This window comes from Notolepis coatsorum (genome assembly GCF_963971535.1).
Source record: "Notolepis coatsorum genome assembly, chromosome: 13".
Lineage (NCBI taxonomy): Eukaryota > Metazoa > Chordata > Actinopteri > Aulopiformes > Paralepididae > Notolepis > Notolepis coatsorum.
Window position 1 is genome coordinate 2,899,170 of NC_140177.1, and position 17,334 is coordinate 2,916,503.

Below are 17,334 nucleotides of genomic sequence, written 5' to 3' on the forward strand. Positions count from 1 at the left end.
AGCAAGACAATGCCCCACACACAGAGGGAGTAGGACTCATGCTCTCAAGAGAAGCAGCTAGGTCCCTCATGGAGTGGGAGGCAATAAATGCATGCATCATCACAGCTAGATTTTTCACCAAAAGCAAAAAAATCACAATCATACAATGCTACGCACCCACTAACGAGGCAGAACAGCAAGCAAAAGATAATTTCTACGATATACTACAGAAAGTCATCAACCGGCAGAAAAAGAAAGACATCATCATCCTGACAGGAGACTTCAACACAAAAATAGGACAAGACAACACAGGAAAAGAGCAAATAATGGGCAAACATGGTCTAGGGGAAATGAACAACAATGGTGAACAATTCACAGACTTCTGCGCATTCCATAACCTGGTCATAGGAGGCAGCGTCTTTCCGCACAAAAGAGTTCATAAAGCCACATGGATTTCACCGGACCACAAAACAGATAACCAGATTGACCATATATGCATCAGACAGAAATTCAGGAGATCCCTCCAAGACGTCAGAGTGAAAAGAGGAGCCGATGCAGCTACAGATCACCACCTCCTGATAGGAACTCTCCGGTTAAAACTCAAGAAATTCACCAACACTGCAAAAAAAGTCAGTACAAGGTACAATGTCAGCCTCCTCCAAGATCAGAACACCAGAGAGAAATTTAAAATCAGTCTCTCAAACCGGTTCCACCCCCTGAGCCAACTGGAAGAACATCAATCCATCGATGAACGTTGGCAGAACATGAAGAGGGCATGGACGGAGACATGTGAGGACACATGTGGGAGGAAGACAAGGCACCACAAGGAGTGGATGACGGGAGAAACACTACAGAAAATTCAGACTCGCAAACAAGCCAAAGACACTCTCAACAATAGTCGCACAAGAGCTGCAAAAGTAAAAGCACAACAAGACTACACCACGGCAGACAAGCGGGTAAAAAGGAGCATCAAGAACGACAAAAAACAATTCATCAACAACCTGGCAACTCAAGCAGAAGAAGCAGCAGCTCAACACAACATGAAGGAACTCTACGACATCACAAGGAAACTGGCTAATAAACGCAAAACTCCGGACAGACCAATATTAGACAAAGAAGGAAAAACACTCACAAAGCAAGAGGCTCAGCTGAAGAGATGGGCAGAACATTTCAGAGACATACTGAACAGACCCAAACCGACAGCGCTAGCCAACATCCATCCAGCGGTACACTCCCTACCGGTCAATACCAACAAGCCCAATAAACAAGAAATAAAAAAGGCCATTCAAAAACTGAAAAACAATAAAGCACCAGGACCTGACGGAATACCCCCAGAGGCCATAAAAGCAGACCCAGAAATGGCAACAACACTACTCCACAAACTCTTTGGACAGATCTGGGATGAAGAAAAGGTGCCAAGCGACTGGGCAGAGGGATACCTGGTGAAGCTCCCCAAAAAAGGCAACCTGAAGGACTGTAACAACTACAGGGGCATCATGCTCACATCTGTGCCAGGGAAGATTTTGAGCAGGATCATCCTGGAAAGACTGTCCAAAGAAGTGGACAAAGAATTCCGAGAAGAACAAGCAGGTTTCCGACAGGACAGATCATGTACAGATCACATTGCCACCCTCCGCATTATCATAGAACAGACCCTGGAATGGAACACATCTCTCCACCTCACATTCATCGACTTCCACAAAGCATTCGACAGTCTAGACAGAGACACTATATGGAAACTCATGGCACATTACGGTATCCCAACAAAGTTCATAACCATCATCCAACAGCTGTACCTACAATCATCCTGCAGAGTAATACACAACGGCCAGCTCACAGACAGCTTTACAGTAGAGACGGGAGTCAGACAGGGCTGCCTACTGTCCCCTTTCCTCTTTCTTCTGGCAATCGACTGGATCATGAAACAAACCACAGCCCAACAAAATCTGGGCATTCAGTGGACAATGTGGTCTCAATTAGAGGATTTAGACTTTGCCGACGACATAGTCCTCCTCTCACACACACAAACACAAATGCAGACCAAACTCACAAAACTTGCCACAATTGCAGCTACCACAGGACTACACATCAATAAAGCAAAAACAAAGGAGATGAAGATGAACCACAATTTAGAAGAGGCCGTACAACTGGACGGAGAAGCACTGGACGAGGTGGACACCTTCACATACCTGGGAAGCATCGTGGGGAAGGACGGAGGTAGCGACAAAGACATCAAAGCAAGAATAGGGAAGGCAAGAACAGCATTTTTAATACTGAAGCAAACATGGAATTCAAACCACATCTCCACAAAGACCAAACTCCGCATCTTCAACACCAATGTCAAATCAGTTCTATTATACGGAGCAGAAACATGGAGAACAACAAAAGCAACCTCAAACAAACTGCAAACCTTCATAAACAGATGTTTACGACACATCCTGGGAATCTACTGGCCAAACACCATCACAAACGAACAGCTCTGGCAAACCACTCAACAAGAACCACTTGAAACCCTAATCAAACGCAGGAAATGGGGCTGGATTGGACACACCCTGAGAAAACCATCCTCCAACACAACCAGGCAGGCCTTAACCTGGAACCCACAGGGGAAGAGAAAGCCAGGAAGACCCAGAAACAGCTGGAGAAGGTCTGTCGAGGCGGATCTCAAGGAAGAAAGAATATCATGGAAGGAAGCAGAGAAAATCGTCCAACACCGAACCAGCTGGAGAGATTTCATGAATGACCTATGCTCCCCAAAGAGCAAAAGGGTTTAAGAAGAAAAATCCAATATGTGGAGGAAGATTTGGATGATGTCGGTGTAGAGGTTGAGGGCGGCGAAGATGTACTCCTCTGGACTCAGGGCCAGCTTCTTGTTGCCCAGGAGCAGCTGGGTGTCCACGGCCAAGAACTGCAGAGGAGAGAAGGATGGGATTAGTCTGCCTGCCTTACAATTCAATTTAATTTAAAAAACTTAGTCCCGCAAGGGGCAATTTAGAGCATGATACGGCAAACAGCTGCATTTCTACACATTCAAGACAAAACAGGACAAAACAGGGACAAGAGACATACATGACACTTCAAAGCACAAGAGACACGACACTGCCAGAACGGGATCCCTACACTGCTGATCTGTCAGTCCAATAAATAAATAAATAAATAGATTTGGTCAGTATAAAAAAAGTGCACTTTAGTCAAAAATTCAAATCAAGGGGTCAAAGGGTGCACGTTAGTAAACTGACCTTTCCTTGTACTGTGGCCATTCACCAGTCGAATGGCCTCTGGTACAAACCCAAAATGTCTTCTGTTTGTTTTGCAGGCAGGCTGTCTAAAGCGCTTTCCTGAGGACAGCAGGTCAAAACACACATGAAGGACATGTGTGGAGTCATCAATTATCTTATGTGCTTTCTTGAGCACTTGAGCATTGTAAAACTGCATTAGGGATCTTTGTGTCTCTGCCGATGATTTTTTAGCTAAGGTTGACAACACCTTGCAGTTTGTTCTTGTCTCTTTGACAGAGATCCGCCTCCTCTGTTTATTCATCAGGATTTACGTCTTCGGTCAAACAGAAAAGGCTGGGGTGGGAAAACTAGGCCTCTTAAGATAAAGAGGGTTTGGTCACTGATGTGGAAGTAAACCCGGGACCAGCATTCAATGTTTTTCATTCACTTCAATAGAATCCTGGTCCCAGCGCTGCCATGGCTCCATCCTGTGGACACTGAATGTCATTGTTGTCAAGGAAACATGGCCAGCGTCTCTAGACTTTGGTGAAAACAAGGAAGTGATCAACGGACTCCCATGTTTTCACTGTTGAGAATTTAATTCAAAAAACGTAAATAAAATAAAACAAATTTTTATTTATTATTATTATTTGAATAACAGGCTTGCTTCTAGTTACACACTTGCAATGAGTGCCGACATCATGTATCATCATTACGCTTTAGTTTACATTCAGTTTGAAATATTGGATCTGTATGCAGCTGACTGTTTCATTGATTGATTGATTGATTGATTGAAAAGTTTATTAACAGATTGCAGAATGGGTACAGTACAGTACAGCTCAATACATACAATTGTTAAGGGGATGCAGACCAGAGAAAGACTTTCGTCTTGTTTACATCAGGGTCCCCCATTTTCAATTCATCATAACATATATGACATACATGACATACAGATAGACAGTACTGCTACATCTATACATTTATGACATATCAAATTTGCAAATACAGTACTGTTTGTGATACAAAAATGTCCAGAAAAAGAGTGTATATACATTTGGCGTAGAAACTGTACATTGGAGGAGGTTGGGTGGGTGGGGTGGGGTTGGGTGGGTGGGTGAGGGCTGTACATTGGAGGTGGGGGGGGGGGGGGGGGGGTTGGGTAGGGGACACACACACATTTTACACTGTACATTGGAATACTGACAAAGCCTTACTTGGTAATTTACTGTACAACTAGGTTAGGACATTTGTAGGGGCCAGTTTCGAATTGCAGTCTCACATAGGTGTTTTTTTAGAGTGTTTTTGAAAGTGGGTAGTGATTCACATTCCTTTACAGCTTTAGGTAGGGCGTTCCACATTGATGTGGCATAATTGCGAAAGGAATGTGAATCCCTGCCCACATTCAAAACCGCTCTTAAAGAGCACCTACGGGAGGCTGCAATTCGAAACTGGCCACCGTAAATGCCCAAAACCCCCACCACCTCCTAATAGACAGTCTCCTCACCACCGCATGTATATATTCCCTCCCCGCCGTATGTATATTTCCCTCCCACCCACCCACCCCCTCCTAATGTACAGTCCCCTCCCCATCATATGTATATACTCTGTCAGGATCTAGGGGTAACAGTACTGTATATTTGAATACCGTTATGTCACAAATGTATCAGTACTAAATACCTATATGTCCCTATGCCATAAATGTCATGTATGTTGTGTATGTCATAAATGTCTATATGAATTGAAAATGGGGGACCCTGATGGAAACAAGACAAACATCTTTCTCAGGTCTGCATCCCCTTAACAATTGTATGTATTGAGCCGTACTGTATTGTACCCATTCTGCAATCTGTTAAATAAAGTTTTCATTCATTCATTCATTCAGGTCAAGCAGTAGTCTGTTCATGTTACTGTTGCTTTGGTTGTTGGAGCAGCAAAATCTAAATTTGTCTAAATCTATCGTAAAATTAATCGTAAAAAAAACCTGTTTCATAAAAGCAATATCCCACTCAAGCTCATACGTTATACAGTAGCCTATATCAACATTCTGTGGTGATGTTGGCCCACAGTATAAAATGCTTCCTTTCGTGCAAAATTACTATAACATTAGCCAATTCCTGCTCTGAACGTAAAGAAACAGGTAGCCCCCACCGCCGCAAATAAGAGATTGGAATGGAGACGTAGGCTGTGTTCACACTGCAAGCCTTAGTGCTAAATTATGATTTATTTCTCAGGCTGTTTTTATTTTTTTTATGTGGCCAATATCAGATTCCAGTGTGAACTGGTCACGCATGCGCAAATGAACAATAATAAAGATAGACATAAACATGGAGGACACTGAAGTCACAGTTTATGGTTTAATTTATAAGTTGATGTGCAAGGGCGGTCAGGTGGCGTAGCGGAGATTGCCTTCGTCACCAAACGCCGGAGACGCTGGATTCGCCTGTTCGAATCCAGCTCACAGCTCCGGCGTTGTCACCAGCTTGGCTGGCCGTTCACACTAATACAATTGGCTGTATTAGAGGGTGGGATGGAGGGGTGGGTCCGGGTCGTTGTAAACAGCGACTCCTACAGTTCGGTCGGGGCGCCTGCTCAGCACGGATAGGATCTAAGGGGGGTAGTGTGATCCTTCCACACGTTACACCCTCTCAGTGAGAGTCCGCGCTGCCAGGTGAAAAGAAGCGGTTGATTGGCTAGACGTGTGTCTGAGGAAGCACGTGATAGCCTCCACTCTCCCAGACCGACTGTGGGGGGTAAGTGCGGAGCGACCAGGAAGGGGATTGGGAATTGGCATAACGACTAACATTGGGATGGGAGAAAATCGGAGGAAAAAGGAGGGGGAAAAAGATCAATAAAAAAATAAATAAGTTGATGTGCAGTGGAGGCCAGATAAATCATGAGCAAATGATAATGAGGGCGAGGAGGAGGAGAAAGAGCCATGTGTTCTTCCAATAATACAGATCGGTTATAATATGTCCCCTCAAGTTTTGCTTGTACAGAAGTATCACCCTAAACACCAATAAGGTAAACACCTCACTGTCCCTCCACTGACCACCTCCATCACAGCTGTCTTCATGTCTGTATCCACTGACCACCTCCATCACAGCTGTCTTCATGTCTGTATCCACTGACCACCTCCATCACAGCTGTCTTCATGTCTGTATCCACTGACCACCTCCATCACAGCTGTCTTCATGTCTGTATCCACTGACCACCTCCATCACAGTTGTCTTCATGTCTGTATCCACTGACCACCTCCATCACAGCTGTCTTCATGTCTGTATCCACTGACCACCTCCATCACAGCTGTCTTCATGTCTGTATCCACTGACCACCTCCATCACAGCTGTCTTCATGTCTGTATCCACTGACCACCTCCATCACAGCTGTCTTCATGTCTGTATCCACTGACCACCTCCATCACAGCTGTCTTCATGTCTGTATCCACTGACCACCTCCATCACAGCTGTCTTCATGTCTGTATCCACTGACCACCTCCATCACAGCTGTCTTCATGTCTGTATCCACTGACCACCTCCATCACAGCTGTCTTCATGTCTGTATCCACTGACCACCTCCATCACAGCTGTCTTCATGTCTGTATCCACTGACCACCTCCATCACAGCTGTCTCCATGTCTGTATCCACTGACCACCTCCATCACAGCTGTCCTCCATGTCTGTATTCACTGAGTGACTCCCGCCAGCGCAGAATTGTGATGAATGTCAATCTACGTACAAGTCACATGAATCCTGATATGACTGTTCAGACTGAGGTTGAACTGCGAAAAATCAGACCTGTATCTGATTTAGGACCATATATGAAAGTGGCCCAAATCAGAATTGAAAAGATCAGATTCCATGTGATTTGTGCTGCTCACACTGTCATGGAAAAAACTGATCTGATCTGATTTTATAAAATAAATAAATAAATTCAGATGTGGGCCATTTGTGCCTGCAGTCTGACTGTAGCCTTTGTCTAGTGGCCTGAGCTGTTGATCGAGGACCGACACTTAACGGGTACATTCTTACGTTACGTTCGTAACACTGCAGTACAAACAGACCTACGGTACGATTTACAAATGGGTTAACCCTTTCACTACCCACACTACAGAAGGTTCACTACCACACTACAGACACGGTTAACCTTCTGTAGTGTGGCAGTGAAAGGGTTAAGAGAGTCGTCATGTTCCATGTACAGATGAAACGCTTAAAAGCATGGTCTTTGAATAATGAAGAACATGGATTCCGGATCGCGGCTTTTTAAGTACAGCAGCACTGCTTTCACATCTGTCCACCCCCCCCCCCCCCCCCACCCCCACCCTCCCCAATCAGTCTAGTCTCAACTGTGTCCGAGACAACGGGACCCCATCCTTGGTTCGTCCGGTGCAGCAGCCTCGTCCTCCTACAGCCCCGTCTCCTCCGTCTCTGTACGGTGTGCAAACTGTGCACGTCAGCCTTTCCACAGTCGCCTCCAGTGGTTTGTTCCAGGCCAGCGGATCTGCTTCATCCGTCAATGTGCCACGCGCCAGATGTTGTCCTCCAAACCCCCCCCCCCGTGTCGGCTGTGCAAATAGGGATCGCATGTTTCCAACTCTTTTCTCTTATGTTATATCTTATTTTATTATACTTATCTTTTTTTTTTACCTTTGTACGTTCTCTTAGGACCGTGCTGTGTGCAGTGCTGTTGAAAACAATACGACCCCCCCCCCCCCCCACCCCAGGGGGATAATAAAGTTGTTCCTATTCGGGTTTTTGCTTGGCTCTCTACTTTGTTCCAGTCTGCAGAAGAAGTTAGGCCAGAACGAGCGGCATGGGGCTCACTGAGGTGGCGGCGGGGACCGTGCCAGTGGTGATGATGATGACAACCCGATAATCCGCTCTAATGTCCAGACTACTGGCCTTATATTCACCCAGCCTCCAGCCAGAGAATCTGATCTGAGGTCAGTGACCAGGGATCCTCATGACCTTATTCTTCCTCTTCTCTCTTCTTTTTTTTATATTCTCCCCCTTTTCTACATCAAAGGACCACAATGGAAACAAGGCCTAGGCTTTCCTGAGTTATCCATGACACGTTTTCTCTCATTCACATTCATGTGTCTGCTGTGTCGTTTAGTCTCCTTCAGAGCTAATGACCGTAGACCCACTTCGAAGATGTGTCAAATAAATTCATTAATTTCATTCATTCAAACTAACAGATTGAAGTTTTAAGGGCCTTTGAGATTAATGGAACCTGGACATCACTGATACAGAACTGACAAATATTCCCATGACTATGACATGACTAGTGCAATTATATTAGCCTAGGCATTGTCCAACTAACACCTCTCCCGAAGGCTAACCGGCCATGTCCGCTTCCATTCATTGTGCTAAGCTAGGCTAACATGCAGCCAGATAGCTTTCTACCGAACGCACAGAGAGGAGACTGGTATCTATCTTCTTGTCTCTCTCTGGAGAAGATGGTAAGCTAATTTCCCAAAATGTTGGCGTGTTCCTTTAATATCATCCTAAACAATCAAAACAAATATGTGTAAAATTTTGACATGTACACAGTTACCAGAACAGTCAACATTCACATAGCATACAATTGACCTTTCTCAAACCCCGCCCTCATTTCTCGATTCTCCAATCACAACCGTCACTTCCCTCGGACAAAAACTGTTTTGCAATTGGAGGATGGAGGAAAGAGGGCAGGGTTTGAGATAACTCAATTCCCCGGTGACGAGGTTAGCCCCCCCCCCCCCCCCCCAGCGCCGACAGGTACGTACATAGTAGCTTACTACAAAAACCTAGGGGTCCGCAAGGACGACTTCAAGCTGGAAATGGTAACAACAGATGAGGTACTCAAAAAACTGAGCGCCCTCCAACCTAACAAGGCCACTGGCCATGACAACATCCCCTCCAAATTCCTCAGAGACTCAGCAGCCGCCATCACCCCAGTCATCACACACATAATAAACCTCTCCATAAAACAGGGACACGTCCCCAAGGACTTCAAAATTGCGAGGGTGGCCCCTCTGCACAGAAAGGGCAGCAAATTAGACCCAGGCAACTACCGCCCTGTTTCTATTCTCACCTCCATCTCGAAAGTCATGGAAAAAATAGTCTACGAACAGGTCGAAAAGTACCTAGCGGAAAAAAATCTAATCTACGAATTCCAATCTGGCTTCAGAACATCCCACTCCACTGACACATGCCTTCTCTATTTGAATGACCACATGAAACAAGAGGTGGACGCGGGCAAATACTGCGGCATGGTCATGCTGGACCTACAAAAGGCCTTCGACACTGTCAATCACTCCATTCTGATTGACAAGCTAAAAGCAATTGGTTTTGATAGTCTATCAATGAGCTGGATGCAATCCTACCTTGAGGGGAGGGAACAGATGGTGGAGGTAAACGGTACCCTATCCCCCCCCCTCACAGTGAGCTGTGGTGTTCCACAAGGAAGCATACTAGGACCGCTACTGTTCCTAATTTATGCAAATGACATGTCGTCAGCTTGTGACTGCAACTTGTTCCTGTTTGCGGACGACTCAGCCCTGCTGGTCTCTGACAAGAACAAGTTACAGGTTGAAAAAACCCTCAGCTCGGAACTAGGCAAAATCTGCATATGGCTCGCTGATAACAAACTATCATTACACATGGGCAAAACAGAGTCCATTCTCTTCGGTTCAAATAACAAACTCAGCAAGACCGACGGCTTTTCAGTTACAGTGGGTGACAATATTGTCACAAGGAAAGATGAAATTACCTACCTGGGTTCCATCCTAGAGGCTAATCTCTCCTGTGACAAAATGGCATCCAATGTAATAAAAAAAGTCAACCAACGAACTCGATTCTTGTACCGGATCTGCTCTCTGGTAAACAAGAATACCCTGAAGACTCTGGCAGGAGCACTCATTCAAGGGTACTACGACTATGCTTGCACCTCATGGTACCAAAGCACATCGAAGGCGCTAAAAACAAAATTACAAACATCTCAAAACAAACTGGTCAGACTACTGCTTGACCTTACTCCTAGAACCCACCTCACCCCTGCCCACTTTGACAACCTAGGATGGCTTAGAGTAGACGACAGAGTACAGCAACTTGCAATGGGCCTGGTCTACAAGATACACTACACGACCAAGGTACCCATGTACATGTCAAAATACTTCCCAAAGGTCAGTGAATACCACGATCACAACACCAGAGGGAGCTCCACAAATCATGTTAAACCCAGATTCGGCTCAAATAAGGGACTAAACACGTTTCGCAATTATGCCACATCAATGTGGAACGCCCTACCCAAAGCTGTAAAGGAATGTGGATCACTACCCACTTTCAAAACCACTCTCAAGGGACACCTACGGGAGACTGCAATTCAAAACTGGCCCCTGTAAATGTCCTAACCCAACCCCCTCCAATGTACAGTCATTTACCTAGTATGGTTTTGTCAATAGTCCAATGTACAATTTTGCTTGTTTGTACAGTGTCTCCCCCCCAATGTACAGTCTTGCTTGTTTATACAGTGTTTCTCCCCCCCCCCCCAACCACCTCCAATGTAAATTACCCAGTATGGTTGTCAATATCCCAATGTACCCAACCCCCCCCACACAACCCCACCCAACCTCCTCCAATGTACAGTTTCTACGTCAAATGTATATACTCCCTTTTCTTGACTCCTTTTGTATCACAAACAATACTGTATTTGCAAATCTGGTATGTCATAAATGTATAGATGTAGCAGTACTGACTATCTGTATGTCATGTATGTCATATATGTCCTGATGAATTGAAAATGGGGGACCCTGATGTAAACAAGACGAAAGTCTTTCTCTGGTCTGCATCCCCTTAACAATTGTGTGTATTGAGCTGTACTGTATTGTACCCATTCTGCAATCTGTTAATAAAGTTTTCAATCAATCAATCAAAACGAGACGATTAGGTCTGCCCAGACCCTACAGAGTTTTTAGGCACAGCTGAAGACTAACCTGTTTTTATTGGCTTTCTGAGGCTTGTTTTTATTGTAGTTATAGGACTTTGTGTGTGTACTCTGTATTTTATATTTCTTTTAGTATTTCTGTTTTTGTATTGTACACACTTTGGTACAACTTCGGTTGATGTGCTATATAAATAAAGTTGACCTTGACCCCCCCAGCGACGACAGGTACGACTTACACAGGTGAACAGCAGGGCTCCGCCTTCCCCCCCCCTAGCGACGACAGGTACGAGACTTACGCAGGTGAACAGCACCCCCCGCCCCCCCCCCCCCCCCCAGCGACGACAGGTACGAGACTTACGCAGGTGAACAGCCCCCCCCCCCCCCCCGCGACGACAGGTACGAGACTTACACAGGTGAACAGCACCCCCCCCCCCCCCCGCGACGACAGGTACGAGACTTACGCAGGTGAACAGCCCCCCCCCCCCCCCCCGCGCGACGACAGGTACGAGACTTACACAGGAGAACAGCACCCCCCCCCCCCGCGACGACAGGTACGAGACTTACACAGGTGAACAGCACCCCCCCTAGCGACGACAGGTACGAGACTTACGCAGGTGAACAGCCCCCCCCCCCCCCCCCCGCGACGACAGGTACGAGACTTACACAGGTGAACAGCACCCCCCCTAGCGACGACAGGTACGAGACTTACACAGGAGAACAGCACCCCCCCCCCCAGCGACGACAGGTACGAGACTTACACAGGAGAACAGCACCCCCCCCCAGCGACGACAGGTACGAAACTTACACAGGTGAACAGCACCCCCCCCAGCGACGTCATGTGCGAGACTTACACAGGTGAACAGCACCCCCCACCCCAGCGACGACAGGTACGAGACTTACACAGGTGAACAGCCCCCCCCCTAGCGACGTCATGTGCGAGACTTACACAGGTGAACAGCACCCCCCCCCCCCCCCCCCCCCCCCAGCAACGACAGGTACGAGACTTACACAGGTGAACAGCTCCCCCCCCCCGCGCCCCCCCCCCCCGCGACGACAGGTACGAGACTTACACAGGTGAAGAGCATGGCCCCCAGCGAGGCGTAGACGATGTGTAGAATCCTGTGGCGGATGATGCAGCAGAGGATGCAGAAGACCAGCAGGACATTGAGGCACACGAACAGCACGCCATGGCAGGAAGTGAAGTCGTACTTGGTCTGGGGGGGCGGGGCAAAAGAAAAAGTCACGTTAGAAGAAGACCGCTAATGCTCAGGGGACAGAGGCTTGGGACCAGAGACTACACTGAGACACGGAGACAAGACGAGAGACACTTTAAGGAGGACAAAGCAGTCATCAATCGAATAGACGGTAATGTATAGAGCAGTTGCTTATTGGAATAAAATATCCAGAAATATAACTATGGTAAGGAACAAATGTATGTTTAAAAAAGTTTAAAATTGCGCTCATGAATAATGAGTTACCGTACTTTTCGGACTATAAGCCGTGGCTTTTTCCCCCATTTTTCGACCCTGCGGCTTATATAACGGTGCGGCTTATGTGGACAAAACCCGAAAATCGAAATATTGCTTTTTTTTACTGCATTGAAATGTTATTTATCTTTATTTTGTAAATTGTGTCCCAATGGGAGTCATTCTCTGTAGAGGTGGGAACTTAAAGCTCAATATAAGAACGGCCATGCACCACCACCCACAGAATCGAGAAAGAGCAACCAATCTGTCAACCCTTTCCGTGTCCGGGCCGGGTGAGGTTTCCCGTGTTGAGTCAAATTAAGCCGCAGGCTCCACTCCTTACATATGGTAATTAACATTAAAACACATGCGGCTTATAGTCCAGTGCGGCTTATATATGTACACATCATTCAATTTAGCTGCTGCGGCTTATAGTCAGGTGCGGCTTATAGTGCGAAAAGTACGGTACATTTTGGTCATTGACTTATTATGGAAATTAGTATGGAAATATAAAGGTGATCGGTGACTTGAGAAAAGTTATGCTATAATATGAGTTAAAATCATATATATGATTTTGATCTGTTTTGTTCTTATGGACTGAATATGTAATTTGTATTTTATGGTTGAGAATTGTGATATCTAACTTATGAATATTGAGTGAGCTTTTATTCACCGTTTTGTTCGTTGTGATGTTTTCTTGTGAGTACTTTAATGTTTGTGGTTTTATATTTTTATTTTACTTTTTTTTGTGTGTGTTTGTATTTTTAATGTTTGGACCCCAGGAAGAGTAGTCTCACTTTGGTGTAGACTAATGGGGATCCACAATAAAACAAAAATCAATCGAATCAAAAGGTGAGAGGTTCGACTATTCAGAATTTCTTGGAATGAATGTAAGGAAGCCGCACAGACAGACACTCGTATGAAGAACCCATGAGTCCATTTCAAATATACATATTTCCAACAGCTCTCATACTTAATATAATATACCTCAATAGTTGTTGTTATAGTGTGTAGATGTTATACGGTCATCTGAAAAACCCATCCATTACTACGGTTTATAACTACTGTATGGCTGTGTGCGCAATGCCTGAACATGCAGTCTTTAGGCAACAAAGTTTATAAACAAACATTACTCATCTGAAAACGTATATAGCCTAGACCTTCGTAATGTTCCAAAACGATGACACAATATGCATGCCATGCGAGTTATGTTGGTCCTTGGGAGTACAGATGAAATGGGAGCTCTAGACCGTGGAGTTAGCTGACAATGTCCAATGATATGGTTTGACGGCTGCAATTCATGGATTACTGTACACTGGGTTGTTCCTCTCATGCAAGCAGCAGGGTTTGATTTAAGATATTAAGTTTGTTCCTGTATTTTCATTGTACAGTGGAACTGTCTGTTTAAATGTGCATATAATAATAATAATAATAATAATAATAATAATAATAATAATAATAATAATAATAATAATAATAATAATAATAATAATAATAAACTTTATTTGTATAGCCTTTCATACAGAAACTGCAGCTCAAAGTGCTTCACAACAGAAAAAAGACAGGCATAAAATGAGCACATAAAGTGCAGACATATAAAATCACAGTTTTTCACATTAGGATCTAACATCCCAACAGGCCACCTTGTTTATGGTTTGATTCAGTTTTAAATAGACAATAATAAAAATAGTAAGATAAAATAGACAGAGTAAAATAGTGCAATGCAATAAAATGGTAGAATTGAATAGATAAAAGAATATATGACAAAAAAAATCTAAAATCTTGAATAGCAAGGTGCTTAAATTAATTTAAACTGTTGCCAATATACCGACATTTAAGTTTAGCTGATCATCAGCTATTTTCATGTTGTGGGGGAGGAGATGTCTAATGGCTTTTGTGGTGTTTTACATTTTTATTTTATTTTGTATTCTGTATTTATTATTTCTAATTGTCTTGTCATTATTATGATTATTATTGTTGAAGTACTGTCCTGTGATGTCCTGTGTATTATTGTTGTGTCACTGTATTATGTTGTGTTCTGTTTAATAGAAAATTTAAAATAAAATAAATTGAAAAAAAAGGATCTTGGTCTGGATGATTAAAGGTACTATAGAGATAACATTCAGCCACTAGATGTCGCACTAGAGCACCAGCATGTCATGTACTTGTTATTCCTGAGCGCAATTATTTAACTTTTTTTTTTAAAGATACATTTGTTCCTTACCATAGTTATATTTCTCTGTATACTATTCCAATAAGCAACTGGTCTATACATTACCGTCTTTTTCTGAGCATTTGTTTTTGTGTCATCGTGTCATCTTGTGTCATCGTCAGGAATAAATTCTGGAGCTGCTCCACTGACAATGAACGGGACACTGACTTTGTTGACCCACAGACTTTGTTGACTCACCACCACTGGCAGCACCCAACCTTGGGCTACGCAGGCTCAATGGCTGCCATACACCGGCACCCGGCACACATCACACACTACACAATGGCTGAACGGCTCAGGAGACAGGGATTGATATCAGCCAATTAAGGGGAATGGATAAATCCACCAGTATCTGAACCATGGCCTTTGCTTGTTACCTGGAGGGAGTGATACTAACCGTAACCACACTGTTACCTTAAACTAACCATAACCCTAACCACACTGTTACCTTAAACTAACTATAACCCTAACCACACTGTTACCTTAAACTAACCATAACCGTTGAACCCTAACTTCATATCTTAACCATAACCGTTAAGCGGACATTGAAACGTTCTGTAACTGTAATTATCATCATAGTATTGCTGTGTTTATATCAGGGTGGGTGTCTTAGTGTGGTGAGAGCTGTATTTGTATCAGGGTGGGTGTCTTAGTCTAGTGGTGAGAGCTGTGTTTGTATCAGGGTGGGTGTCTTAGTCTAGTGGTGAGAGCTGTGTTTGTATCAGGGTGGGTGTCTTAGTCTAGTGGTGAGAGCTGTGTTTGTATCAGGGTGGGTGTCTTAGTCTAGTGGTGAGAGCTGTGTTTGTATCAGGGTGGGTGTGTCTAGTGGTGAGAGCTGTGTTTGTATCAGGGTGGTTGTCTTAGTCTAGTGGTGAGAGCTGTGTTTGTATCAGGGTGGGTGTCTTAGTCTAGTGGTGAGAGCTGTGTTTGTATCAGGGTGGGTGTCTTAGTCTAGTGCTGAGAGCTGTGTTTGTATCAGGGTGGGTGTCTTAGTCTAGTGGTGAGAGCTGTGTTTGTATCAGGGTGGTTGTCTTAGTCTAGTGGTGAGAGCTGTGTTTGTATCAGGGTGGTTGTCTTAGTCTAGTGGTGAGAGCTGTGTTTGTATCAGGGTGGGTGTCTTAGTCTAGTGGTGAGCTGTGTTTGTATCAGGGTGGGTGTCTTAGTCTAGTTGTGAGAGCACTCGCCCGTGGCCACAATCATTGTTGGTTTGACTCCCGGTCGCAGTGTTTGTTTTACTGTCACTTATAAAAGACATACTGTAAATATATTACTAATATTACAATATTACTTATGGCTATAACAAAGTACATTATGTACAGTACCTTTTTTCCTGTGATCGTAGTACCACTTTTTCTCCCCATTTTCTATTTTTCTCCCATCCCAATTTCGTATTTCAAATTCTTCCCTCCCCTGTCTTGAAAGTTGCTAGACTATGCCTCCCACTGGTCGGCTGTAGTGAGGATAGAAGCCTTGCATCACGTGTCCCCTCCATTACACGAGGAGGCAGCCTGTCGCATCTTCTCAGTGGCGAGGAGTAACACGTGGGAGGCTCACCCTGCCCCCGATACTTCCTGTTTCCGCCGCACCGGCGTCACCCAACCGACCTGTAGGAGTTGCCGTCCACAACGTCCAATCCCCACCCACCAGCTTTCCCACCCACCAGCTTTCCCACCCTCTAACACTTGCCAATTGTGTTAGTATGACGACCGGCCAAGCCGGTAGCAACGGCGAGAGCTGGGCTCGATACCAGCATCTCCTGCGTTAGTGGCGGGCGCCTTGCCCACTGCGCCACTCAGCCGCCCCTATTTACGTTTTCTGATGAGACTGTGTGTGTGTGTGTGTGTGTGTGTGTTGTGTGTGTGTGTGTGTGTGTGTGTGTGTGTGTGTGTGTGTGTGTGTGTGTGTGTGTGTGTGTGTGTGTGTGTGTGTATGTGTGTGTGTGTGTGTGTGTGTGTGTGTGCGTGCGCGTGCGCTGACCTGTAGTGAGAAGAGCACCACGGTGAAGCAGACCACAGTGGTGATGCCCACGGCCATGATGACGGTCTCCGTGTTGTGGAAGCTGGCGATCATTCCCGCCATGTAGGAGAGGCTCAGGGTCAGGATGGACTGAGAGAGAGGGGCAGACAAAGTGGGTTTACTTCGCTGAAAAAGAACGTCATGGCCACCGCTTTTCAATACGATACGACGATACGATACAATACCAAACTGCGATTTCCGTCATAGGATATTTGATGAAGCAGGCGTATTTCAGCACTTTGGGTTAAATGAGATGTTTTCACCATGAGAAAGACAAACATAAATAAAATAAATAAAATAAATAAAATAAATAAAATAAATAAAATAAATAAAATAAATAAAATAAATAAAATAAATAAAATAAATAAAATAAATAAAATAAATAAAATAAATAAAATAAATAAAATAAATAAAATAAATAAAATAAATAAAATAAATTAAAATAAAATAAATTAAATAAATTAAAAAGTTTTAAAAAGTGTCCATTCGTTTTTAAAGTAACCATACGTCTAAAATAAGT

General features: G+C 44.5%; 1 protein-coding gene across 1 annotated transcript in view; it reads right to left on the reverse strand.

Annotated features, from left to right (window-relative positions):
- Positions 1-2,749: 2,749 nt before the first annotated feature.
- Positions 2,750-17,334, reverse strand: part of grinaa (glutamate receptor, ionotropic, N-methyl D-aspartate-associated protein 1a (glutamate binding)) — a gene marked incomplete at both ends in the record, with an annotated part of 47,758 nt that continues 33,173 nt past the window's right edge. Inside the window, 3 exons of the mRNA XM_084327053.1 lie at positions 2,750-2,887; positions 12,191-12,334; positions 16,776-16,904. Coding sequence (XP_084183179.1) covers positions 2,750-2,887; positions 12,191-12,334; positions 16,776-16,904 — 411 coding nt within the window. The remainder of the gene's footprint in view (positions 2,888-12,190; positions 12,335-16,775; positions 16,905-17,334) is intronic.